A 27,678-nucleotide genomic window follows, 5' to 3' on the forward strand; every position below is an offset into this window, starting at 1 on the left:
GGTGCCTGGTTCACAGCAGGGTTCTAGAACTGTTTAACTAAACCAAAATGCAAACTGGGTTGGAATTAAAATTTTCAGGGGGTCTTCTCATGCTCTGAGACCCAGAAAAAGAGGCAGAGGGTGCTCAGTGGCAGGCAGCACCTCCACCCAGCCAGGAGAGCCAGTTTCCTCACGAAGTCACAGACTTAGCCTGCAGGATTACCCCCCAGGGGCCAGGTCTGTGTGGGATTTTTTTAAAGCTTTATTGAGGTCGAATTCACATACCAGACAGTTCACACACTGAAGTACAATTCAGCGGCGTTTAGGATCTGTGCATCAATCACCACAACCGATTCCAGAACACGGTCCTACCCCCTAACTGTCATCTCCGCCAACTCCCAGCTCACTAAGCTAACTCTGTCTCTCTGGATTTGCCTCTTCGGGACCTTTCATATAAAAGGAATAAGAAGGTCCTTTGTGTCTGGCTTCTTTCACTCAGCATAAGGCCTTCGAGGTTCCTCCACACTGCAGCAGGGGCCAGACCCTCATTCCCTTTCACTGCCAAGTACTCTCCCACTGCAGAGACAGACCACGTCTCACGTATTACTCTTCATGAGCCGATGGGCATCCAGGTTGTTCCTACGCGTTGGCTGTTAGGAACGGTGCTGCTATGAGCGTGTGCGTGCAGGTTTTTGGGTGCACATGTGTTTCATTTCTCGGCTAGGGACATGCAGCTGGATCCTACGGTGACTCTATGTTTGACTGCTTGAGGGGCTGCCGACTGCTTCCCACGGCAGCGGCTCCATTTTATAACCACCAGCCCCTCCGCATCCCCACCAGCCCTTGCACTGTCTTTCTTTTCGAGCAGCCGCCAAGAGGGGACGAAGTGGTATCTCATTGTAGTTCTGATCTACAATTCCCTGATGGCTAATGATGCTGAGCGTATTTTCATGTGCTTACTGGCCATCTGTCTATCTTCTTTGGAAAAATGTCTCTTCAGATCCCTTGTCCATTTTTAAGGTTTCATTTATTTATTTGAGAGGGAGACAGAGAGAGGGCACACGCGTGAGCACAAGTCAGTGGGGGGAGGCACAGAGACAGAGGGACAAGCAGACTCCCTGCTGAATGCGGGGCTCGATCCCAGGACCCTGAGATCATGACCTGAGCCATATTCTGACGCTTAATCGACTGAGCCACCAAGGCGCCCCTCCCTTGTCCATTTTTAAGTTGAATAATTTGTCTCTTTACTGTTGAGTTGTGAGAGTTCTTTATATATTCTAGATACAAGTTCTAGATAGAAGTTCCCTATCAGATACAAGATTTGCAAAAATTTTCTCCCATTCTTTGCGTTGCCATTTTGCTTTCTTGACAGCGTCCATGACAGTGCACAGAAGTTTTAAATACTGATGAAGTCTGATTGATCTATTTTTTATTTTATTGCTTGTGCTTCTGTTGTTGTAGCTAAGAAACCACTACCTACCCCAACATCACGAAGATTTATGATTATGTTTCCTTCTGAAAGTTTTATAGTTTTAGCTCCTGCATTCAGGTCTTTGATCCATTTTGATTTTTGTCTGTGGTGTAAGGTAGTGTCCAATTTCATTCTTTGGCATGTGGACATCCAGTTGTTCCAGCACCATTTGTTGAAAAGGCAAGTCTTTCCCCATTAAATTGTCTTGGCACCCTTGTCAAAAAATCAACGGACTATAAGTGTGAGGGTTTATTTCTGGGCTCTCCTTCTACTCCACTGATCTATACATCTGTCTTCATGCCAGCACCACACTGTCTTCATTACTGTAGCTTTGTACAACGTTCTGAAATCAGAAAGTGTGGTGGGAGGGCGCCTGGGTAGCGCAGTCGTTAAAGAGTTTGCCTTCGGCTCAGGGCGTGATCCCGGCATACCGGGATCGAGTCCCACATCAGGCTCCTCCGCTATGAGCCTGCTTCTTCCTCTCCCACTCCCCCTGCTGTGTTCCCTCTCTCGCTGGCTGTCTCTCTGTCACATAAATAAATATAATCTTTAAAAAAAAAAAAAATTAAGAAAGAAAGTGTGATGGGGCGCCTGGGTGGCACAACGGTTGGGCGCCTGCCTTCGGCTCAGGGCGTGATCCCGGTGTTCTGGGATCGAGCCCCACATCAGGCTCCTCTGCTGTGAGCCTGCTTCTCCCTCTCCCACTCCCCCTGCTTGTGTTCCCTCTCTCGCTGGCTGTCTCTATCTCTGTTAAATGAATAAAATAAAATCTTTAAAAAAAAAAAAAAGAAAGAAAGTGTGAGTCCTCCAACTGTGTTCTTTCCCAAGATTCTTCTGGTTGTCTCCTTCCCTTGCATTTCCATGTGGATTCTAGGATCATCTTGTCAAATTCTGCAACTAAAGGCAGCCGGGATTGTGAAAGGCCCTGCACTGAATCTGTGGATCATTTTGGGGAGTACTACCATTTTACCAGTATTAAGTCTTCTGATCCATGAACATAGGCAGTCCATTTATTCAGGTGTTCTTAAATTTTTTTCAACAATGTTTTATACAAGTTTTACAATTCTTCCATTAAATTTATTTGTAAGAATTTTACTCTTCTTGATACTATTCTATATGAAAGTGTTTTCAATTTTCAATTTGTTCACTGCTACTGTATAGAAATATGGTTAATTTCTGTATATTGATCTTATGTCCTGCAACCCTGTTGAACTTTTATTCATTCATTTTAATAGGTTTTTAGTGGATTCCTTAGGTTTTCCTATGCAAGATCATATCAGCCGCAAATAAAGATACTTTTACTTCTTTGGAAGGATAAAGGGGAAAGCAGCCAAGGTCCTGCCCCACGCACCCCCCCCCCCCACTTAGTTTGGGCAGGAACCTCCCTCCCTGGACGGTAGGAGAAGCCTTGATGAAGTGGAGGTGGGGCCAGATGCTGCCGTGATTCACCGGAAAGAGCAAAGTCTTTGAGTCGGAAAAGTCAGGTTCAAATTCCAGCTTTGCCGCTGTCTGGTCGAATGACCTTGGGGATCACGCCACCTCACTGCCCTTGTGTGATACGGTGATGTAAGAACTATAGAATCTGGTTTTCCTCCCTGGTTCCTGGCACAGAGCTCCTAAAACCCTTGGGATTTCTTGAGTGGTAGGGGAGATGGGAGCAACTTTTCTTATTCATAGTAAGCCCCTTACAACCATACCTGACTTTATACTAATAAAGTGACCCCTGGTGGGCCCCTAGATAGCTTAAGGGGGGGGGGGTGCTGCTTGCCAGAGGAACCAACCACAGGAGTAGAAGGCTGGAACTTTCCACTGGGAGGGAGGAGGGACCAGAGACTGAGTTAATCACCAATGGCCAATAATTTGATCAACTGTGCCTACGTAATGGAGCCTCTATAAAAACTCTAAACAATGAGGTTCAGAGAGCTTCCAGGATGGTGAAGGCCTCCACATACCAAAAGGTGCACCCCAATCCATGCGGACAGAAGTTCCTACACTCAGGACTCTTCCAGACTTCACATATGTACCATCTGTAGCCTTTACAATAAGCAGGTAATAGTAAGGAAAGCAGTTTTCTGAGTTCTGTGAACAGTTCCAAAAAAATTATAGAACCTGAGGAGGGGATCTTGGTCATCTCTGATTTATAGCTGGTTGGTGAGAGGTCCAGAAGGCCAGGTCTTGTGACTGGTGTCTGGGCCATACTGTGGGACTGAGCCCTTCACCCATGGGGTCTGCCCTAACTCTGGGTAGTGATGGAATTGAGTTGAATTGAGTTGAAGGATACCCCGCTGGTGTCTGCGGAGAACCGAAGAATTGGATGGTGTAAGGAAAAAACCCACAGATTTGGTTTCAGAGGTGTTATGAGTAAAAAACAGTTTGGAACCTGTTAGTCCATCAATGAAACACCCTTATCCCCCCGCACAGGTGGCTGACAATTAAGCAACCTGCAGTATGAGAAACCTCAGATTGTCCCCCTTCAGTTTCGTAAACTAGAAGCCGCAATTCATACTCCAAGGACTAGGATTAGATTTCGTACAATTGGAGCCATTGAGTGTTTACTGAGCACCTACTGCCGGTAACACACACTTGAGGGACAGAGGATAATATAACAAACGCAGGGCCTCTGCCTTTATGAACCTTTCTGTCTGGTGAGGAGACAAGACTAGCGTACTTGAAATATAAGGGATGTTAAATAGCCAGCATGTGCAAAGGAGCCACTGGGGGGAAAAGGGAGATTGGAGAAGGGGAAAGCAGTTGAGGAGAGTTAAGTAAGTAACATGGAGGAGGGGCTTCACCTGGGCTCAGATCCACGCCAGAGGCCCAGCGGGGCAGGGCGGGGGTGGAGGGCACCTGGCCCACAGGACATCAGCGTGGACCAGTGGTGAGAGGGAACCTCACAGGGCCCACTATCCTCTCCCTGTAAGCATGGTCTTGCCTGACTAGTTTTCAGTCAGGGTCGGGTGACACCAAGTAGATGTTGATCAGATGAGAAGTCTTTTTTTTTTTTTTTTTAAGATTTTATTTATTTATTTCACAGAGACAGCCAGTGAGAGAGGGAACACAAGCAGGGGGAGTGGGAGAGGAAGAAGCAGGCTCACAGCGGAGGAGCCTGATGTGGGGCTCGATCCCAGAACGCCGGGATCACGCCCTGAGCCGAAGGCAGACGCTTAACGACTGCGCCACCCAGGCGCCCCAGATGAGAAGTCTGACATGGAAACAACAAAAGATGAAGTTGGAGAGGTTTAGTGAAATGACAGGCAGAGACTAAGTGTTCATTCATTCATTCACTCAATAGTGATTGAGTCTTCGCAACATACCAGGTACTGTTAGGCACTGGAGATACAGCTGAACAAGAGAGGAGAGGTCCCTGCCTTCATAAAACTGAGGGTTTCGTTCTAGCCGGGAGCAAACCAAGTGCACAAATGAGATCATTCCAGACCCAGCCCTTCAGATTTGTAAGCACGGACTGTCATCTTGCCTTCAAATTCCTCCCGATGACAGGTCTCCCTTTGAGTCACCCAACAGGGAATAAAGTCCAGAAGCTATATCCCTCCATCCCTGGTCCAGAACACCAGAAGAAAAGGTACATTTCTCACCAACTTCTGCGCTGGGCAGTTTGGGACAAAGCAAAGGGAAACGTAAGTCCTCCTCCTCACGTGTTCCTCAAACCACACATACACACACACACACACACACACACACACACACACAGTCTGTTACTCCCATCTTAAATTCTTATCCCATGACCTGGAGAATCTGACCTGTTTGCAGTGGGAGATAATCAGTAGACATTTGGGGCCCTTAGTTTCTCTGCCACCGGAACTTAGGGAAAGGTTTTTTTCAAGCAAAAATTGTTTCCCTTCACACCAGAACAGTGGGTCCTGCTCAAAGCCAGAAATTTTTTCTCCCAAATAGGTGGGTAGTTATACGCTTTCCCTTCACTGCTCTCTAGGACGTAATCACAAACTCACGTCTTGGCCCTTCCATTTCCCAGATGCCTAAAGGAGAGCCAGGCCTCCCTGTTCTGCATCTCCAGAGCATTTTGTCAAGGCCCAAGCTGGCCAAGGAGCTGGAGCACAGCACGTGTGGGCCCCTGAGCCCCTGGCCTGGTGCTGTACTCAGAGCAGACCCTTCCCCTGACCACTTACTGCTTCACCATTTCCAGAAGGGACCCTAGTCAAGGGAACCACATGGCCTTTCCCCCAACTGTCACCACCACACAAAGGCATTCTGGCCCAGAGCTCTGTGACCCATGGCACATCTTCCTCTGTCCCCAAGGACTCAGGCAGAATCCATCTTCATTGTCAAGTAAGGTTTTCCCACTTTGGGCTCCTCAGTTTTGACCATCCCTGACCAGAGCTGTCCCCACAGGCTGGTGAGCAATGATCCAGCCACCTGTCCCCTGAATTCCTGTCTCCAAGGACTGTTCCCAGAATCCCTCTGCCTTCTTCTCTCTAGTAGCAATAGACTGCCAAGTTCCAGAGGGAAGAGAAACAATGACCACAGTGGGTAGTCCCCCACCAGTGACCACCAGTGCACACCACCACCCAGGACAGTGTGCCCAGGACTGCTGAGAGGTGGTCTTACCGTGGCAGCTGGTCTGCAGAGCCCCAGGGAGGCCATGGCATTCCTGGTACCAGAATACCCAAAACTGGGGCGCCTGGGTGGCACAGCGGTTGAGCGTCTGCCTTCGGCTCAGGGCGTGATCCCGGCGTTCTGGGATCGAGCCCCACATCAGGCTCCTCTGCTATGAGCCTGCTTCTTCCTCTCCCACTCCCCCTGCTTGTGTTCCCTCTCTCGCTGGCTGTCTCTATCTCTGTCAAATAAATAAATAAAATCTTTAAAAAAAAAAAAAAAGAATACCCAAAACTAGGCGCTCTGCCCACTGCCTGTTTATAATTGACGTTCTAGGTTAAGCCTCTGTCAATGACTTTCTAGAATTATCCCCTCCCTACAGCTCAGACAAGAGAGAGCTGCTTGTGAGCCAATCTCTGGCTCAGCAGTAGACCTTGAACAGCTTGTTTGAGAGAAGGGAAAAAACAAAACCAGGTCAGAGGTGAGCAGGTCAGAGGTGAGCTGGGAGAGGGCGGTCAAAACCACTGACTATGGGTTAGCGGGAAGGATTAAAGGGCAATGGTGTTTGGCCTTTACCAAGAAAAGAGGGCCAAGGACAGGAGGACCTGCCAGGTAAGAGAGCCTCTGGCCTAAGGAAAGGAAGAGAGGATCTGACAGGAGAAGGAAAAATGAGGACTTTGAGGTCTTCCTCCTCCTGCTGAGATCTCACCAAGTCTCAGCTTGTCCCCCTGGGATCTGGAAACATCCTGGTCCTTTCTCCCCTGGGGCCAGGAGACAGGATTCCTCCAAAGGGCACATGTTACCTAGTGGCTCCTGTGAGCTCTTAACCTGGTCTGACTTCATTAGCAAGATTTTTAAATGCTTGAATGTATTATTAAACCCACTCAGATCAATCCATTTAACATTGTGTTATCCCAAAGACCACTCCAGTCCCGAACAGGGATAGAGTGCCTACCCCATGGATCTACCCCACTATCACCAAAATAAAAACCAGCCCAGGCTGAGCTCAGACAAGAGTTCTTGGAGGAAGCACAGTCAATAAATCAGCTCTATCTTTGCTTAGCTTCCTGAACCCAAGGTTTATTAGTTAGAGAGGCCTTCCCTGCTTCTGAGTGCTCACTCCCGGACAAGGCAGGTGGCATCCAGAGAAGCAGGAAGGATGCCCCTGCTAATGAAATGTGGGCACGCCTGACCTGGGCAGAGGTTCTAAGTCAGGTGCGAGCCTGAATGTCAGGAGTCCCTGGGAGACCCGAAAGTTAAATGCAAACTCAGCACGGGAGGGAACCTGCTTACTCCTCTCAGATCCAGGACCTCACCCTGTGCAAGTACTCTGCTTCCCCCTTGCCTCCAGCTTTCTCCAGAGCTGAAAACAAGCAAGCAGCTTTCTGCCTCCCCTCTAGCCCACCAAGGAAGGGAGATAACCACTAATAACCCCCCCCCCCTCTAGCCCACCAAGGAAGGGAGCTAACCACTAATAAACCCTGACAAAAGCAGGCAGCTGCAGACCCCAGAAGAGGCCAGTGAAACTCCAGAGGCGCCCTGCCCAGGGACAGTAAGAGTAGAAGGCTGGCTGGGATGCAGGGTGGGGAACTAGCAGAGGCTCCCTGCATATGGAGCTCTGGTTTCTGGGCTGAGGCAGGCCTCGTCCTCCTGAGCCATCGGAACAGGCACCCAGCGCAGCTTGCCCAGCCGAAGGCAGAGCAGCGCCACAGGCTCCCACATCCACCTTGACAGTGGCCATCTGGCTGATGAACCACTAAGAGGGTGAGCCGGAGGGAGCAGCTGGCACATAGGCCTCGGCCTCATTCAGGGGTGGGGCCAGGAGCAAGAACGGTCTGAGGTACATTTCTACAGCATGAGATCTTAGTCCAGCGCCTGCACACACCTTATCTCAATCTCCCTACGCCAGGGGGACGAAGACAGGGGACATTTATCCCCACTGATGGAGGGGAACGGAGAGCCTCCCAACACAAGCACAGAAATGGGTCCAAGAAGGACTGGACAGTCGGACGCTACTTGGGGAAAGGCACAAACTCTGGGTGAGTACCCCCAGACAGAAGTGGCCGAAATCAGGGAAGAAGGGACTCCCTTCACCCACGCTCTGGACATGCTGGCAACACGGGTTACAGAGGGGGGTGATGCTTGCCACTCACGAGGATGAGCAAGCATGAGAAGGACAGGGCTTCGCAGTGAGACGCACCTGGGCTTGGATCTTAGCTCTCCTCTGTGTGTGTGACCATGGGCAGGTCCCTTAACCTCCAAGCCTCAATTCAGGCATTTGTAAAATGGGGATCAGCAACATACAGCTTGCAGGGCTGTTTGTGAGGGCTCAACGGATCTGATTACTATGAACGGCCAGCTTCGACTTCCAACTGTTCCCAATTTTTCTCATAAAAGTAGATCTTCATGATAGAAAAGGGCAGACCGGAAGGAGAAACATATCCTAACATTCTACTGTTTCTCCAAGTTTTTAAATCTCCCAGCACTGAGGAACTCAACGAAAGGACTAGGGTAAGGGGAAAGACTGGTAGTTGAATAGGCTGTTAGATGGTTGGGTACATGCCCTCCTTCCTCTGTAACCTCCTAGACACCCACAGGCATCGCAGAGGTGCCATGAAATCTGGCACCTTTCTCCCCATTAGCACCCAGGTTGGGACAAGATAAAGGAAGCGAGTCACCTAGCTTTGAGCGAGGACAGTCCCAGGAGCAGAGTCCTGCGTTCCGAGAGCTGAGAGGACCCAGGCCTCCCTAGGGTCTGTCAGAGGAGACTGGAGGAGACAACTTTCAGTGGCACTGATGTCACTCCCCATGGGTCACCTCTCACGAACCCCAGCTGCCTCTGTGCATGCTTCATTTCTAGCACACGGAGATAAGGCAGAAGAACAGGAACCTTCAGAACAGGTGTCTCTCGTCGTCCAGATTAGAAGCTGCCCAGGACTCAGCCCAGGTCTTCCGCAGCTCTGCCTGCAGCAGGCACTTCCCAGGCCGTTACCCGACTGCACCAAGAACACCATCGCCGGGGACAGGGCGCCTTGTTTTCTGTTTAGCACAGTGCAGCCTGCCCAGACATCTCTATCAGCAGTGGGGACACAGAGAGACAGAGGGACAGGGGTGGGCCTTGCCCTTATGGCGCTAGGGTCAGGAAAGGCACCAGACACGTAAAGAAGTGAAATGAACTGCTCGGCACGGTGACTACAGTAAACAATATCGTACTGTATATTGGAAAGTTGCGAAGAGAGTAGATCTTAAAAGTTCTCATCACAAGGAAAACAAACGTGTTAACTATGTGTGGTAAAGGCATTAACTACACTTATTGTGATTGTCTCACAGTACATACTGTACATACATACATAATGAGCCATTACCCTGTACACTTGAAAGAATATTGTCAATTATACCTCAATAAAAAAAAGCAAAGGGGTGCCTGGGTGGCTCGGTCCGCTAAGCATCTGCCTTCACCTTAGGTCATCATCTCAGGGTCTTGGGATTGAGCCCCACATCAGGCTGCCTGCTCAATGGGCAGTCTGCTTGTCCCTCTCCCTGCCCCTGCTTGTGCTCTGCTTTGCTCACTCTCCGTCTCTAATAAATGAATAAAATCTTTAAAATAAATAAAAAGAAAAAAGAAAAAGAAACAAAGGGGGAAAAAGTCAAATGAAGTGTGATGGGTACTATCGTATAGAAAAGCAGCAGGTGTCAGCTCTAAGCTAGTGGTAGGCGAAGGGTGAATCAAGGATCCAGAAGGGCATCACAGGAGGGAGCCTGAAAGATGAGGAGACGGACAGGTGGTCTGGAGGGAAAGGAGGAAGGGCAAGCATCCAGGAAGAGGGAGCAGTGTGATAAGGAGACCACCTGCTTTGCGTGTTCACAGCCATGTATAGCCCGGCGTGGCTGGGGCAGCAGGTGCCACAATGAGGCTGGGGAGGAAGGCAAGCTCACTGCATCACAGAAACATAACCTCATGGGCCACGGCTTTCAATCTACGCAGAATATCCAGCATCAAAAACTGTACCAGTCAGGGGCACCTGGGTGGCTCAGTCAGTTAAGCGTCTACCTCCAGCTCAGGTCATGGTCTCAGGGCCCTGGGATCGAGCCCCACGTCAGACTCCCTGCTCTGCAGAGAGTTTGCTTCTCCCTCTGCTCCTCCTCCCCTCTCCTGTGCGTGTGTGTGCGCACACGTGCTCTCTTAAATAAATAAAATCTTTTTATAAAAAACTGCACCAATTAACTTTCTATACAGTTGTAAAATACTGTCAAGGCCACCAATGACTACAACTTCATAGTTGTTTTCTTACTTTAGATAAACAGAAGTGGGGGTAGAGAGTAAGGGTCTGGCTCCGTTAAACCAATGGCAAAGATACTCAGTGCTGTTCTGGTTCATGGGTCACTCAGATGTGGAAACAACACCGTAACCCTGGGAGTGACAAACCAGATCCAAGAAGGAACCACATGTATCTGTGCTCTGCCCTGGGGTGGGGATGTGCCGACAACAGGAGATCCTGCATCTCTCCCATGCCTCTTGCTTCACACCCAAAGGGCAGCTGGGATCCCTCTAATGGCCTTGTCCCCCATTCTTCTATATCACCCCAAATCCAGCCACAGAGGCACTGAGGTTCTATGACTTCTATGGAACAAAGCAGGCGGGCAGAATATCTTTCATTTACTCAAAAAGCTTGTAAGGAATGTCCACTGGGTAATGAAAATAATGCTAGGTGCTCTGGAGAAACAGAGAGGGAGAGAGTCCCTCCCAGAAAGGAGCAGTAAGCCAATCATTTTGAGACAGCAGCTCCAGGCCAATGATCAAATGCTCCTGGATTGATCCAAATCAACCTTGGTTTTGATGAGCCTCAGTTTTCAAGAAAGCCCCCATTCCCTCCCTCCTCCCCACACGTCACCTCTTTCAGCACCAAAGCTGGAACATTTGGAACAGTATTGAACACGTAACTCACTCTTTGACCTGGGAGTTTCCATGACCCTTTGAACTTTCACCTCCTGGTCTATAAAATGCAGAGTGATCTGAGTCATCTTGTGGAGTTGCTCTGAGAACTTAATTAGGTCACGTATTTTGGAAATAACTAAGAGAATATAGCACATTAGAGATGCCCAGAAAAGATACCCAGTGGCCAGCCCTTGTGACATCAGCCTAATCCTTCTCTTGCCTTCATGCCCTGGGGCTCAATGTAAGAGACGTAGACTCTTACTCATAACCAAAAAGTAGAAACAACCCAAAGGTCCAACTGGTGAATGGATAAACAAACACAAGTGGGGGGAAGGGACGGCAAGAATAGTGTGTCAGGGGCACCTGGTGGCTCAGTCCGTTAAGTGTCTGCCTTTGGCTCAGGTCGTGATCTTGGGGTCCTGGGATCAGAGCCCTGTATCAGGCTCCCTGCTGGATGGGGAATCTGCTTCTCCCTCTCCCTCTGCCTCTCCTCCCTTCCCCTACCCCCGGCAGCACTCTGTATTAAAAAAGAAAAGAAAAGAAAAGAAAAGAAAAGAAAAGAAAAGAAAAGAGTGTCAGTCCCATGCAGGATTATGCCTGGAAAGAGGAGTGGGCTGTGATTCTGATCCGTGCTGTGCAGAGAAGCAAGTCACCTTGCACTCTGGGCTGCAGTTTCTTCAACTACTAGGCCAGGGACAATAAAACCATGCCTTCTTCATAAGGGCAGTGGGAACAAAAAATAAACAAGAAAATCTCTACTGCAGTGCACTGTGCTACCAAAGTGCCAGGCCCTGGGGCGCCTGGGCGGCTCGGTCGTTAAGCATCTGCCTTCAGCTCAGGGTGTGATCCCAGTGTTCTGGGATCCAGCCCCTCATCTGGCTCCTCGCTGGGAGCCAGCTTCTTCCTCTCCCACTCCCCCTGCTCGTGTTCCCTCTCTCGCTGGCTGTCTCTCTCTCTGTCAAATAAATAAATAAAATCTTAAAAAAGAAAAAAACAAACAAACAAAGTGCCAGGCCCTATGGATACTCAGTCTAGTTGAGACAGTCGGGGCGGGGGAAGGTTAAACAACAAAGTTAAATCAATATACAGTAAGACAAGAATCAAAAAGAATAAAACACCAAGGAACAAATTTAACAAAAGAAGTTCAAGACTGGTACACTGAAAACTACAAAATATCACTGAAAAAATTTGAAGACCTGAAGAAAAACACCTCATGTTCATGGATCAGAGACTGAAACCTTGTTAAGATGGCAATATTCCCCAAAATGATTCAATACAAACCCTAACAAAAACTGCAGCTTACTTTATTTGCAGAAATTGACAAGATGATACTAAAATTCATAAAGAAATGCAAAGGAACCAGAACAATCAAGAGAATCTTGAAAAAGAAGGACATGGTTAAGAGGATTCACACGTGTCCATTCCAAAACTCACTAGAAAGCTACAGTAATCAAGATGGTGTATGTCGGGGCGGGGGGAGACAGTGTGGTACTGGGATAGGGATAGACATATAGATCCATGGGATAGACTTGAGAGCCCATAAGTCCCTCATAGTTACAGTCAACTGATCTTCAGCAGGGTGCTGAAACAATTCCACAAATGGTGCTCTCTAACTAGTGGATAGCCACAAGCAAAAGAATGAATTTGGACCCCTACCTCACACCATTTATAGAAATTCACATAAAATGGATTAGATTTAAACACAAGGGTTAAAGCTATAAAACTCTTAGAATAAAATATAAATCTCCGTGGCCTTGGTTTCTTAGCTCTGACAGAAGATGTTAAGAAACAAAAAAAAACCAGATAAACTGGCATCACCAAAATGAAAAACCTTTTGGGCTCCCAAGAACACCAAGAAAGAGAAAAGGCAACCCCACAGAATGGGAGAAAGTTTTTACAAATCATGTAATCTTCTATGGGTCTAACTTTCAGAATATATATATATTTTTTAAAAAACAAAAACTTTTATACCTCAACCACAAAAATACAAACAACTTTATTAAAAATGAGATCTGAACAGATATTTTCTCCAAAGAAGACATACAAATGGCGAATAAGTACATGCAGAGATGCTCAACGTCATTAGGGAAATGCAAATCAAAACCACAGTGAGATATACTTCACACCCACCAGGGTGGCTACAATCAACAAGACAGACAATCACAAGTATTGGTGATGATATGGAGAAATCAGACACTGCTCCTCACACACTGCTGGTGGGAATATAAAACAGTGCAGCCACTTCAGAAAACCGCGTGGAGTTCCTCAAATGATTAAATACTGAGTTACCACACAACCCAGCTCCTAGATAGATACACAAGAGAAATGAGAATATATGTCTACATAAAATGTGTACACAAAGGATCACAGCAGCACTGTTCATAATAACCAAAAAGTAGAAACAACCCAAATGTCCAACTGGTGAATGGATAAACAAAATGTGGTATATCCATACAATGAATATTATTCAGCCAAAGAAAAAGATGACGTACTATTACTTGTGACAAAGTAGGTGAAGCTTAAAAACATCCTAACTGAAAAAAGCCAGACACAAAAGGCACATATTGTATGACTTCATTTATATGAAATGTCTGGAATAGGCAAAACCACAGAGACAGAAAGCAAATTAGTGGTTGCCGGGGGTTGGGAGGGGGGCGGGTTAAAAGAGAGTGATTGCTGATGGGCACATGGTTTCCTTCTGGGGTTAGGAGTATGTTCTGGAATGGTGATGTTGGTTACACAACAGTGAATATACTAAAGCCACTGAACTGGACACTTTAAAAGAGTGAATTTTATAGTACGTGAATTATATCTCAAGTAAAGCTATTATAAAAATGAATTTTTAAAAGTAATGCATGTCAAAGCTTCTTGAAAAGTTAAAATCCTTGCACAAATAAAAATTTTAACCACCAGTCAGAAGTCTATATGCTCCCTGACCTCAGAGGGTCTTCTATTAAGGGGAAGAGAGCTTCCTGCAAGCAAAGCAAATTCAAGTGCAGGGTTATTCTGGGATGTGGTACTCTTATTTATATTTACTAATGTTTTAAAATAACAAATACATTACAGGTTAACAAATACTTTTCAGAAAACATAACTATATTTTTAAAAACACTGAGAAGAATGGTATTGTTTTACATTTTTGCAAATCTCTTTAATGTCCAGCTTAACAGAAGATACTGGATTCTCCTATCTGTGCTTCTGCATTCAGTCTGTTGTGATAAGTGGTAGTGGTAAGTGGTGCTCATGAAGAAAATCTAGACGACTCACCCAGACATGTATTAGCAAAAGGGAGAAATATTTTAGAAGCTGTTTCAGACAACAGTGGATACTCCTATTTAATACTATACCCCAAACCTGACCAATAGTAATTAACGATAATGTGAAACAGGAAACCCTATGAACCCTAATGTACTCTGTTATGTTAAAATCCACTGGCCTATCTTGAAATATAAATGGGCCTTTTTACCCAACATGATTTTGTGACCTTACACACAACACTGGTCATTTGGAAAAATACTAGTTCACTGACTTATGCTGATCTTCAAGATGGGGACATATTTTATAATAAAATGCCAAGGTATCACATGTGTAATATTACCACCAGTATCATCAGAGAAGTCTAAGGACTGAAAAGCTGCCGAGCTCACGACCATGGATAAAACCTTTCCAAAATTCTAACTGGCTTGACAGCTCGAATTTGGCCGCTGGCGATAAATAATATTAGGGGTTTTCTTTGAAGCAATGGGTTCGCTACATCCATTTTTCGAGAAAAAGTCTGTCAAATACCCAAGTCTGAGCAACCACAACTGCCGGTTTTCTTTCAAGTAAAAACAGCATTCCCTGCAAAAAGCGGCTAGTTCAGCTCACAACCCAAACAACCCCAGAAGCGCTCGTCCTCAAGCCACGCAACGTAGTTCTCCCGCCACGCAACGTAGTTCTCCCGCCACGCAACGTAGTTCTCCCGCCACGCAACGTAGTTCGCCCTGCGGAGTGACTTCCCACCTCACCACACAGGGCAGGAAGGACACGTACACATGCGTAGAGAGTTAATGAAATGGCTATTTTCCTGCTTCGTCAAGGCCACTCCTATGTGAAGCAGGTGTGTGGAGGCAAGTGTGTGGAGGCAAAGGGCTCTGCGCCCGCCGGGCAGTCTGCCACCAATGCCCGGACTCCCGCAAAGGCGCCAGCAGTCTTGCCCACCTCTGCTTTTGCACCACTGGTGCAAATATCAACACAGGGCAAAAGACAAGTCATCTCTTGGTATCATTATGATCATCATTCTGACTCGGGGACCCCCTTGACATGGTCTTAAGGACCCCACCTGAAGAGACACTTGTCTGGGAGGCCACTCCCTGCAGACTGGGAGAAGGGAAAACCAACTTTAAAAGAAAACAAACAGCCTTCTTCACCTGGTGACATAAGGAGAGGCGCCAGAGGTGAGCAGAGATGAGACATGATTCCTGTTCTGAGTCAGGGCAGGAGGGCTGACTCAATGCCCTTTAACTGACAGCCTGAAAGGGCCCGGGAGTCTGCACGGAAAAAGATCGCTTGCTGTGGTTTCAAAATCTTACAAACAAGATCCCTACCTGTTGGCTCTCTGACCCCTACTCCACCTTCCCATTCTTTTGACTTCAACATGAAAGAGGCACCTTCCATTCTTGGGATTGTTCTCCTGTTTCCACACCAGAGAGGAGGTGAAGTGGTAAACGTGTGCAGCGGGAGAAGAACAAGAAGGCAAAAAGAAAGGAGAGCAGCAAGTCGCATCCTCTGCCTTGGTCCAGCTGCCCCCAGCCTCGGCTCACCCCGCATTCCCACCACATTCCCTTCCTGCCGATTCAGGGCCGGCCTACATTCCTGCCAGCTAGCTCCTCAGTTCAATGTGAACACAGGGGTCTCCCCACTTTTCCTTCTGCCACGGCTAAGCTCTCCTGGTGGAGAAGGCCCCTGCTCTCAGCGTCTCTGTTCTTAGCTTCCATCCCACAGCGACTAACATAAGACCCCAAGTTGGCTCACAGCCCTATCCTCCCAGGATATTCAGTAGAACAACGTGAAGTCAGAGTGGGAACGGATTTCTCATCCGAGACGTGACTGCTGCAAGAGCAGCAGTAGAAAAGCCACGGCCTGGGAGTTCAAACGCAGAAAACAAAGTGCCATTCAGGCCCCAGGAACAAACAATAGGCCCTTATCCTCCTCTCTGGTACAAGCCAAGAGCAGCTAAGCAGAGCTGGAGGGCCCAACGGGTAGCCCTTGGACAGGTCTGCCCCTAGGATGTGCGGGGCCCCAGGCAAATATTTTGGGGGGGATTGCCTCGTCTATATAAAAACTTGAGTCACTCACACTTGGCATTATCAGCACCATCTTGGCTGCCCAATATCACACAAGCCTACAAAAGAAATACTGCGGCCACCAGTGGGAGCTGCCCTCCTGGAACTGGGCCCAAACATGGGACCCTGGGACAACCTCTTAGGACATCTGGTTGTCCCTGCACAGAGCAGAGGGTTGAAAGCACAAACAAAGGCACGATGTGGGTCCCACTCAGGGTTGGGAACACCCAACCAGAACAGCACTGGAGGGGGACACAAAAGATTCACAGGGAGGTACTCTCACATGTAGGCCCTCTGAGGTGTGAGTTCTAGGCAGGGACAATACATGCCTGGCCCAAAGGTGGCCCTGGCCCTTGGACACAGCCACAGTCATGGGCCTGAAGGGTTAAAGGGCTGCCTTCAAAAAAAGAAATCTAGGAACTCACAGCTGGGGTGCTGCTTGTTTCCTGGTCACCCAGCACTTGGGAGACCCTAAAACAGCTCAATCTCCTCCACCGGCCTTCATCCCTGCCCGTCTTTCTCAGTGAGGGCAACAGGTAAGAGGCCAGGCAGAAAACCCTAAGAAGACTTTCCTGGGAGTTCTTCGATGGAAGGACTGAGCCTGGCCCAAAGTAAATGCTCAACAAATGTACAGAAAGAATAAGCCCAGATAACCCACAAACATCAGTTTGTCCACTGCCGGGCAAGAAAGCACGTAATTCAACTAGAAACAGACCCTGTCCCCTAAGGGCATTTCTGCTGTCACCTCAGTGACACCACAGGGGCTGGTTAAGAGCAGTACCATCAGAGGCCCTAGGGTGCGCCCCTGGAAAGGGGCTCACCAGGTGTGCAGACAGCTCCAGGAACTGGACTCCAGCCAGGGACTTGGGGAGGGGGGGAGGCGGGAGGTAGGATGCCTGCCTTAGCTCCTCCCACGCTCCATTCCAGTTCATGGAGAGTGGAGTTGGAGTTGCTAAAACCTGCCTAAGGTTCCCTGTGTTCTGCCAAGATCCACACCCAGTCACTGCCTGCTGTGGGAGACAGATAACTGCTTGGCCAGCCTGCCCGGTTAAGGTGCACTCCTTCCCTACCACGCTTTTCTTCCTAGCACTTATCACAGCCGTAATTAAATAGTAACTGGCCTTCTGCCTGTCTGCCCTGATGCCAGGCGGAAAGGCGGCCAGGCAACCAGGGCTCCATCTTTCTGGTTCTCTGCTTTGTCTCCAACAGGTAGTACGTGGCCTGGAACACGAAGAGTACTCAATAATTAGTTGGGGTGGGGGGGCACATGCAAGTCTCTCTCAGCTACACAGTGGCCCCTGAAGGGAGGGCCAGCTGCAGACCACTCCATGCCCAGTGATCATGGAGATCAAGGACTCCAGGAGTGGTTCACCATTCAGACCAGCCCACTGTCTTCTCTTAGCAATGGGCAAGCCAGGTTCACAGATCTAGATAGAAGGCCTGTTCTGCTTGTTGCCAAGCAGTTTTATATGTGTGATCTGTGCTCCTCACAAGATGAAATAGAGCCTTACTTCCCCGAGTGACACAGCCAGCTGGAGGCAGCAAGGAGCTCACCCCACTGCCAGGCCAGAGACCACAGCTTATTCATCTTGGCATCCCAAACCCAGCTGAACAGGAAACCAAGCAGGCACTGGGGAAATGTCTGTGGATGTAATAAGCCCTTAAGGGAGAGACATAGCACTGCAGACTGTCCAGGGGATATGGTGGCAGATTACCTGGGTCCCAGGCCTGGTTCTCCATAACCATCTGCAAAATGTGGGTTCTACGTGACCATCTGCAAAATGACACCCCTAATTCCCCTCAGGAACACAGGTGAGAGTACTGTGCTTGCCGTAAGGGTTTACGGGATCAGTTTCCAGAGACGGCCCTCACCTGCCTGGGATAAGAAGGGGATGGAGAATTGATAAGCTGAGAAGAGAGGTCAAGTCTGAAATTCCAGAACTAAGCTCCAAGGAAAACCGGAACGAGGCCTGGAAGGCTGACTATGTTATAGCAGCTGATGTGTCTCTTACTGTACGTTGCTCTCAGGCTGTTTGGTACGTGTGTTCGCCTTCGCTTGGCCTAAGCTTCGGAGTACTCTAACTCCTAAATAAATGCACGCCAACAGCCTAGATGGATCTAAGTCACCAAAAAGGGGGAAGGGTCTGGAAAACTGTTGTCATTCTTGCGTAACAAGGCAGAGACTATTTTTTGGCCTGGACTTGGGTGACCTGGGGCAAGAGGCACTTCAGCCGTCTGGGACAGGGGCCCTCACAGCCAACAGCAGGCTGTGGGGAAGGTCTTTGGAAGGTCCAGGAGGACCTCCAGCTACAAGGAGGGGAGAAACTGGAATCCTGTCAGCTAAGTTACACATGTTTTTATCCCTATGGAACACCCACCATTCTCTGCAAAATCTTGACTCAAAATGCCCAAGTCCCTTCCCTGGCAGCAGCCTGTGAACTCTCTAGGCAAACAACAAATGAAATCCTCTCTCCTCCTCCTAAATCATTTTGCATTAAAGGAAAAGTCACATGAAAGCAATTAGAATTCTTGTCTCCCCCAGCAGCTCCCACAGAACTGAGGTGAACAAACCACCAAGCCTCACGTCTACTTCCAATGGTCTCTTTTTGGGGGTGTGGGTGGGAAGATGAGAGGCAAAGGGATAAATAAATTGAATGACTAAAAGGCTTCTCCACCCCCTAAGCTTCCAGATGTTCTGTTATTCGCCCTGGCCTCAAAGCAGAGCCCCAGACGAGTGGAGGCCCGCAACACTCCCGTCTTCTCCCCGAAGACTCCTCTAACCAGAAGTGCCTCTAACGTAGTAGCTCAGAGAGGAGACAGACCAAGCCCCACAAGCCTGCAGGCCCATATGAGCCTTCAGCACCCACATAAGCCAGAGGGTCTCAGGAGAGACCCTGGGAAAGACTCAATCCTGGCACCATGGGCTCAAGCGGACTGTCTCAAGCCATCAGGTTGGTCTCAAAGGGTAAAATGAACGAAAAAAAATTTTCTATTTTCAAATTCCCCCTTCACTCATACCCTTAAAGAGCATCTTTTGGGAACTTGGGGGAGGGCTTCCTGTGTGCTATCAGAGGCTCCCCTGAGACCTCCAGGAGTTGACAAGCTGCAAAGGAACAGAAGCCACTGCTTGGGGGGGTTGGGGGGTGGGAGGGGCAGGGTAGTGACAACAGTGGAACAGGCTCTAGGCCAGAGGCAGTGAATGGGCCAACCCTGAGGATCTGTGCTAGGAATAGCAAACAAATAGCAAAGGGGGGGGGGGGGCTCGAACTCCCAATGCTGAGAATAAAATGAGGCCTGGCAGTGAGGGGCCTGGCCCAGGCCCCCCCTCCGAATGAGGTCAGAATCAAAATCTAGGCCTCAACTCCTTGGGGAAGAGAGAGTGTATTACTCAGGAGAACACGAGTTTATAAAGCAGGCATCAGGTCAAAGGCACATCAGTGACCCAAACTTCTGCAAGCGATACTGGTTTGATCATGTCAGACGCTGCCTTGAGAATGCAGGTTACCACAATGCCCGGCACAAAACGCTCGTGGAACGAATATATGGATGAGTGGATTCAGAATGAGGCTGGTCGGATCTGGAGTAATAAGAGTAGCAGAGAGAGACATGGTGCATGTGTGAGTAAACTGGAACAACGAGGCTCACTTTACCACAGACCCAGATATACCATGCCTCTAGCTGGGGTATAGAGGGAAGGGGGAGGGAGGAGGGGGAAAGCAAGGGAGACGTGTTCTCAGACTCCACATGCCAACAAGACAAACCTCAGCTGGCACAGTACACACCCTGAAGAAAGGTACCCAGCTATTCATCAACAGGGCCGTCAGCCCCAGATCTTGGCATATGGGGCTGGGAGAAATGGGTGGGGGGGGGCAGGAGAAATGGCATGGACCTAAAACCAGGCAAGGTACGTGACCTGTCTTTCAGAGACCTGTTGCAGCTTCATAAAGAGCAAAGGGCAACTCTCAGCAATAGTTTCCTGTCAACTCCAGGCTCTCAAAGGCACCTTGTCTTCACCACACCCTCCTCCAAGGAACCTTACCTGTGGCTCTCTTCCCTCTGCGGGGGAGTACTCTGACCTCCCTTAGGAAATGGCGCTGGGCCTAGACTCACGTTTGTTCAGTGAAGAGAAATGTGACGCAGTGTGGCCAAGGACAAGATACCTTCCAGGGTCGGTGGCTTGACTGCCCCCCGTGACTACATCCACTCATACACGTGCCTCCGCTGTGTCATGAGGAAAACAACCCACTCTCACTAGGACATCGAGAAACATGGCAACAACCTTGCTAAACACTCAACTGTTTGCTAAAAAAAACTCCTCCTTTACATTTCTTCAAACCCTTGGGTAGTAGGCTCATCTTTCTCTTCACTACAGCCTAAAGCAACAGCATCATACAGAGGAAATAAAAGCAAAAATAAAACAGAGACCAAGGAAAATTTTGTAAAACAGAGAAGAACCAAGATGTTCAGAGCAAAGTAAATCCTGCTTCTACACCCTGGCATCATGTCAGACGCCAGCAGGGAAGGAAAAATAGAAGGAAAGAAAGGCCTTGCAAAGGACACCAGCACAGAAAAGGACAAAAAGAAAACCCAGGCCATTCAGAGAAAGAAGCAAACACGCAGCCTTCCGGCAGAGGCCTGCGTCCTCCTTTGTCAGCAGCAGCACTGCAATGGGGCCCGGGGCGCGCCTTGGGTGTCCGGGCAGAGAGACCTGTCTGTACCCAAGCTCTGCCACTCTGTCCCTGGGCAACTTGGGGTGAGTAGATCACTCTCAGGAGCCTCAGTTTCCTCAGGGTAACATCTTCGACCTCTAGAAGAGACCACAGCAGAGAAGAACAAACGCAGCTGCCAGTATGACCTTACTACTGATTTCTATTATATACATTTAGTTCTAAATGGGGGGGGGGGATCAACCAGCAGATACAAACCCACCCAAGAATTCTGCTCTCGTTTTTCCCACACTTTGGAACGCTCCCTGAGAATTTCAGACTGACAAGGCTCGACAAAGAGAAAGCTGCCTACCCCCTACATCGTTCACAAAGGGGTTCCTTCCCTAACCCCCAGCTCAGTTAAATAGGAAAAAGGATACCCCGCATCTTCCTCATTACAATTCCCCTGTGCTTGTGAATGAGGCTATGGGTCCCTTTGTCTGCATGAAGCCCACCCGGCAACTACAATCACAGAATAGACCTTCTGAAGAATTAAGGGGGTTTCCAACAGTCTTAATTTAAGTCAGAGTGGAGAGGCGCTTCAAATCTAAATAAACAGAATAATGACAAGAAGGATGAAGAGGCAGCTACAGACAGATGTACTTTCATTCAACAAGCACCTGCCTCAATCTAAGATTAAAACATTCTTTCAGTCTTCCCAGCGTCAGCTAGGAAAACCAGCTCTGCTGGATGTGCGTATAAAACTCCAGGGAGAAGTGCCTGCTTATCATGTGCTCTACCCTTTCTTCCCTATCTCTGGTCCACATCCCTTCATGGCTGCAGGTGACGTCAGCATGAGCTGTCTGCTGTCCACAGGAAGCCGAGTGCCACTGGCCTCTCCATCACTGAGAAGGCCCATTAGTTTTGGCCTATGTCCTGGGCTCCACCCTCACCCTGATGAACTGTCCTGCCCAAGTTTGCTGTTAGCTAAAAAAGGGGTTTCGGAGAAGGACACAAGGAGTATGTGAGCATACTCATTGCTGGAAAAAAAACTTCCAAGAGAAAAGCAAAGTACAGGTCAGTTAACATTAGCCTCATAAGCAGACAATGGCTCGTCACTGCTGCCATGTCTCACCTCGCCTGAGGTTGCTGAGCCGTGAGTGCAGCAGAGAAAGGGGACCAGATACCACTGAGCGGCAAGAAGGCAGCCTAGTGAATGTCTCTGCCACACACAAAGGGAGAGGAAGAAGTCTTAGAAGTCCACGGCTTCCTTTCCACAAAAGAGCCACGTCATAGATGAAGGTTTTAAATGGGTCACAGAAAAGCACACAGCTTCGGGATTCAGAAAATCACGAGGCAAAAGAGAGAGAGAGAGAGAGAGAGAGAGAGAGAAAAGTTAGGAATTAAGGGGGCGTTGATGTGGCAGAACAAATGACAAACACTATTCTTTCTTCTTATTTGCAAATGAGACAGACATGATCTTTGGACAAGAGGACAATGGCATCCTAGTCTCCTGTCTCAGAGACAGTATCTAAGAAGCTATTTGGAAAGAAGTGATGAAGGCCAAACTAATCCAAGATGCAGAGAAGATAATAAAAAGATGACAGGGCAGATAGATTTAAAAAAATAAAGAAGCTCCTTTGCTGATTTGGAATTGTCTGGAGGCTTCTAAAAGCTAAAGGCCACAGTCCCGGCAAGACCATTATCTGAATCTTGCTTAAAATTAGCAAATATTACCTTTGTGATCAGAGAAGCCAAGCACACTATTTTCTATCTGGAAAAAAATACATTCGCAGCTTACAAATGTAAAATGTGAAGCTCTTCCTGAAAGGCACATAATTTAAGAGATATTATCTCTTTTGAAACAATCTAGAACAAAAGGTAATTATAGCTAACCTGCAATTGTCCACACTAAAGAAATGAGAACAGCAAGCAAAAGTAATTCAATAAATGTTTACAGAGTACGTCTTAAGTGCCTGGCATAGTGTAGGCAGTAGAATTTTTTTTTTAATTATCAAATCATGGTAAATTGATTAACACCAGCGACTAGGTGCATGACCAATTAGAACTGTTTGGCACATGGGCCTAAAAACCTACACACAGTGGTTACAAGTGCATACAAAGTGCACAGATACACTGACAAAGAGTTCTCGAGAAGTCAGTCTCCCGTGATGAGATGAAGCTTTCAGTTTGCAACTTTAAATTTTTTTAGTTTTTTCCCCACCATTTTAACCATTTTAAAGTGCACAATTTAGTAGATTTTAGTACTTCACAACGTTGTGCAGCCATTACCACTATCTAATTCCTGAACATTTTTATCACCCCCAAAAGAAACCCAGTACTATTTTTTTAAAGATTTATTTATTTTAGAGAGACACAGAGAAAAAGAGAGAGAGGGAACGAGGCAAAGGGGGAGGGGCCGAGGGAGAGAGAAAATCAGAAGCAGGCTCCACACCCAGCTCGGAGCCTGATGTGGGGCTCAATCCCACGACCCATGAGATCATGACCTGAGTCAAAAACAAGAGTCGGACACTCAACTGACTGAGCCACCCAGGTGCCCCGGAAACCCAGTACTATTAACAGTCACTCCCCACTCCCTCATTTCCCCAACACCCGGCCCCTAGCAACTACCAATCTACTTTCTGTCTCTATGAATTTGCCTACTCTGCCATTTCATATAAAGTCCATACACTATGTAGCCTTTTGCACCAGCTTCTTCCACATAGTATAATGTTTTCAAGGTTCATCCATGCTGTGGTACGTATCATTCCTTTTCATGGCTGAATAATATTCCATTTCATGGATATACCATATTCTGTTTATCCACTCATCGGTTGATAAACATTTGGGTTGTTTCTACTTTTTGGCTGTTATGAATAATGCTGCCATGAACATGCATGCATATGGTGACATTTTAAATATATAATTTTTAACCATCCAGGCTGGCCTCCCTAGTTATGCTTTAATTAGTCAGGGACTTGAACCCAGTAGTCTGACTCCAGAGCTCGACTTCCCAGTCACACTGCTGGATTCCTCTTCATTCCTATGCTCTGACATGGAAAGTAACAGCAGCCCAGAAATGTGCTAGATGGCAGAAGGAAGCTGCAGAAATACGAAAGTCACTGTTGACAATCTAGATACATGAAGCACCTAGCTGCATGGACAGAAAACCATCTGATTGACTGTACTCCTTCTTGTCTTCACAGACCAATAGAAGGGAGATTACAGATAATCAATGGAAAACTCTATAAGCTGACCTTTTGAATAACACTGCTGTGAAGCTAAATGAGACAAGGGGAATGAGAAGTGGGCAAGTACTTACTCAACACTCGACACATAACATGCTTTCAGTAAAGGTTCATTTGTTCATGCAATAAAGAAAAGAACATAATTTGGGGTGCTAACTCTGGTTCTACTCTCCCCAGCTGGAAGGGCTGGATGGTGTCAAACCTACGAAAGGTGAGAAAATGGTGATGAAGGCAGGAAACTGGAGCATTGGAAATAAGCAATGTTTGTAGAATTGGGACTAAGAGAAAGAAGAGAAATATGTAAAGAATAGGAGAAACTTACAAGAAGGAATAGGAAGGGAAGAAAGTCTAAGACAATAAAAACAAATAGGAAAATTTATGTTTAAACTGGCTGACAACAGACTGATGGTGTGTGATGAGCAGAACATGACAGGCAGATACCAAAGGGATTAAAGAGGACAAACACCACCTGGGAGCAGGGGCAGAACCACTCAGGAGGTTCATCCTCCAAAATGTATAGGCAAGTAGGCACTGAATGAAGTCACATATGAAAGTGCATTGGAGATGGTAAGGCACTACAAGATCATAATTTGTATGTACACAAAATAATAAGTAGGACGATTCTCGGAAGATGGCAAAGTAGGAAGTACCAGGAATCTGAATTCCCTCCTAGACAACAACTATTGGCAGAATCTTCTGATGTAACTATTTTGGAACTCTGGAGTCTGCTGAAGTCTGAAGTCTGCAATTTCCATGGGAAGTCTTGGGGGGTAAGTTGCAGTTAATTTCTGTCAATACCCCCTCGTAGCACCCCAAACGTCTAGCCACAAGGCAGGCAGCTGTGCATATGTTCCTGGAGCAAGGTGCACACAACATGTCAGAGCCAGGGCAAAGAGGACCTTGACCTTCAAATACTGAAGATCTGTGCTCTGATCACTGATTGCCGCTTCTGATCACAGAGATGCAAAGCGTGGGTAGCCATGGTTACCGCACTTCCCTCCACTTTTGCAAGCCTCCTCCCCCTCCAGCTGAAGTGACTGCCAGGGGACTTAAAGGGCGTGTACCCTCTTTCCTCCCCTTCATTTTTTGCTTTTTCCCCTTTGAGGAGCCAGACATTAAAGACTAGAACATCCAAAAACAACTGTGCACACAAAATTGGAAAGTGACCACGCCTGCTGGGAAGACACACAGAAAACACCTAAAAAGACCTTACAGACACACCTCAAGCTGATCCTCAGCACAGAGGTAGCCTACGGTAATAATAATTTTAAAAAACAATAAAGACAGCAAACCCTGGGAAATGGGGGGGGGTCTGACTTCCAGAGTACCGCACTATTAGAATTAAATGCCCAGTGTTCAACAACAAAAAATCAGGAGGCATACAAAGCAACAGAAAAGTATGGCCCATTCAAATGAAAAAATAGATACTGTTCCTGAAAAAGACCTAATAACAGATCTACTGGACAAAGACTTTCAAATAACTGTCTTAAAGATTCTCAAAGAACTAAAGAAAGATGTGGAAAAAGTCAAAAAAATTATGTGGAAAATATCAATAAAGGTGCAAAAAACCTAAAAAGAAACCAAAAAGAAATTCTAAAGCTGAAAACTGCAATACCTGAAATGAAAAATTCACTATGGCAATTAATTCAAAGGAAGATTTGAGCAGGCAGAAGAAAGAATCCATGAACTTGAAGACAGGCAGGACAAGGGAAATTATCAAACATGAGGAACAGAAAGAAAAAAGACTGAAAAAAAGTGAACAGAGCATAAGTCACCTGTGGGACACCATCAAACACACCAATATATGCACTGTAGGAGCCCAGAAGGAATAGAGAAGAGAGAATATCTGAAGAAATAATGGCTGAAAACAACCCAAATTTGATGAAAAACATGAATATGAACATCCAAGAAGCTCAACGAATCCCAATATGAGAATATGAGACCCACAAAGAGACCCACACGAAGACACATTATAATCAAATTTTCAAAGGACAAAAACAAAGAGAATCTTGAAAACAGCAAGAGAGAAGCAAACTGTCACATACAGGGACCTCCAAGATATTTAACAGATTTGTCATCAGAAATGTTGGAGGCTGAAAAGCAATATCAAAGCGCTAAAAGAAAAAAAAAAAAAAACCCTATCAACCACAAATCCTGTATCTGGCAAAACTCTCCTTCAAAAGTGAGGGAGAAATTAAGATATTCCCAAGTAAACAAAAATGGAAGGGGAGTCTGACTACTAGACCTGTCCTGCAAGATACACTCCAAGGAATCATGCAAGATGATATGAACAGATACTAGATAGTAATTCAAAGCCATAAGCAGAAATAAAGAACTCAATAAAGGTAATTACACGGGCAACTATAAAAGCTAGCATTATTGCAACAATGGTTTATAACTGTACTTTTTGTTTTCTACATCATTTAAGAGAATTAAACATTGATGAAAAAAACAATTACTAGTGTAAACACTAGTATTATTGCAACTTTAGTTTGTAACTTCAAATCTTTTCTACGTAATTTAGGAGACTAATGCATTCATAAGAATTATCAGTTTACGTTTTGGGGCATACAACATATAAAGATGTAATCTTGTGATATCAACAACTGAAAAGGGTGAAGACAGAGCTATAAAGGGGCAGTTTGTATATATTATTTAAGTTAAAATGGTATAAATAAAAATTAGAGTGTTATAACTTTGGATGGTAAATGTAATCCCCATAGTAATTAATTATAAAGAAAACAGCTACAGAATACATACAAAAGGAAATGAGAAAGGATTTAAACATTTCATTACAAAAAAATCAACTGAACACAAAAGAGTAATGCAGTAAATAAAGGTCAAAAACTACAGGGCATATAGACAACAAATAATACAGTGAGAGAAGTCAGTCCCTCCTTATCAGTGATTTCTTTAAATGTAAATGGATTAAACTCTCCAATCAAAAGACAGAGATCGGCTAATGGATAAAAACACAAAATAATCCAACACTATGCTGTCTACAAGAGACTCACCTGAAATCCAAAGACACAAACTGGTTGAAAGTGACAGGATGGAGGAAGATATTCTGTGCAAATAGTAACCAAAAGAGAGCAGGGAGGCCATACTAATTACCAGACAAAATAGACTTTAAATTTTAAAAAGTTAGGGGCGCCTGGGTGGCTCAGTTGTTAAGCATCTGCTTCGGCTCAGGGCATGATCCCAGGGTCCTGGGATTGAGCCCTGCATCGGGCTCCCTGCTCCACTGGGAGCCTGCTTCTTCCTCTCCCACTCCCCCGCTTGTGTTCCCTCTCTTGCTGTCTCCTCTCTGTCAAATAAATAAATAAAATCTTTAAAAAAAAAGTTATAAGACACAAAGATATTATATATTAATAAAGCAGGCAACACAGCAAGTAAATATAACAGTTATAAGCATTTACACACCTAATGACTGATCATCAACTGACAAAGTTGAAGGGACAGATAAACAGTTCTACAATAATAGTTGGAGACTTCAATACCC

General features: G+C 46.7%; 1 protein-coding gene across 9 annotated transcripts in view; it reads right to left on the reverse strand.

Annotated features, from left to right (window-relative positions):
- Nucleotides 1-27,678, reverse strand: part of PC (pyruvate carboxylase) — a 94,126-nt gene that overhangs the window by 40,808 nt on the left and 25,640 nt on the right. Inside the window, exon 1 of one of the 9 annotated variants that reach the window (XM_026483094.4) lies at nt 6,035-6,451. The exons of the other annotated variants lie outside the window; for them this stretch is intronic. Coding sequence (XP_026338879.1) covers nt 6,035-6,070 — 36 coding nt within the window. The 5' untranslated portion in view covers nt 6,071-6,451. Of the gene's footprint in view, nt 1-6,034; nt 6,452-27,678 lie in introns of those variants that run through there. 9 annotated transcript variants of the gene reach the window in all.

Source organism: Ursus arctos, unplaced genomic scaffold (genome assembly GCF_023065955.2).
Source record: "Ursus arctos isolate Adak ecotype North America unplaced genomic scaffold, UrsArc2.0 scaffold_23, whole genome shotgun sequence".
In the NCBI taxonomy this organism is placed as follows: domain Eukaryota; kingdom Metazoa; phylum Chordata; class Mammalia; order Carnivora; family Ursidae; genus Ursus; species Ursus arctos.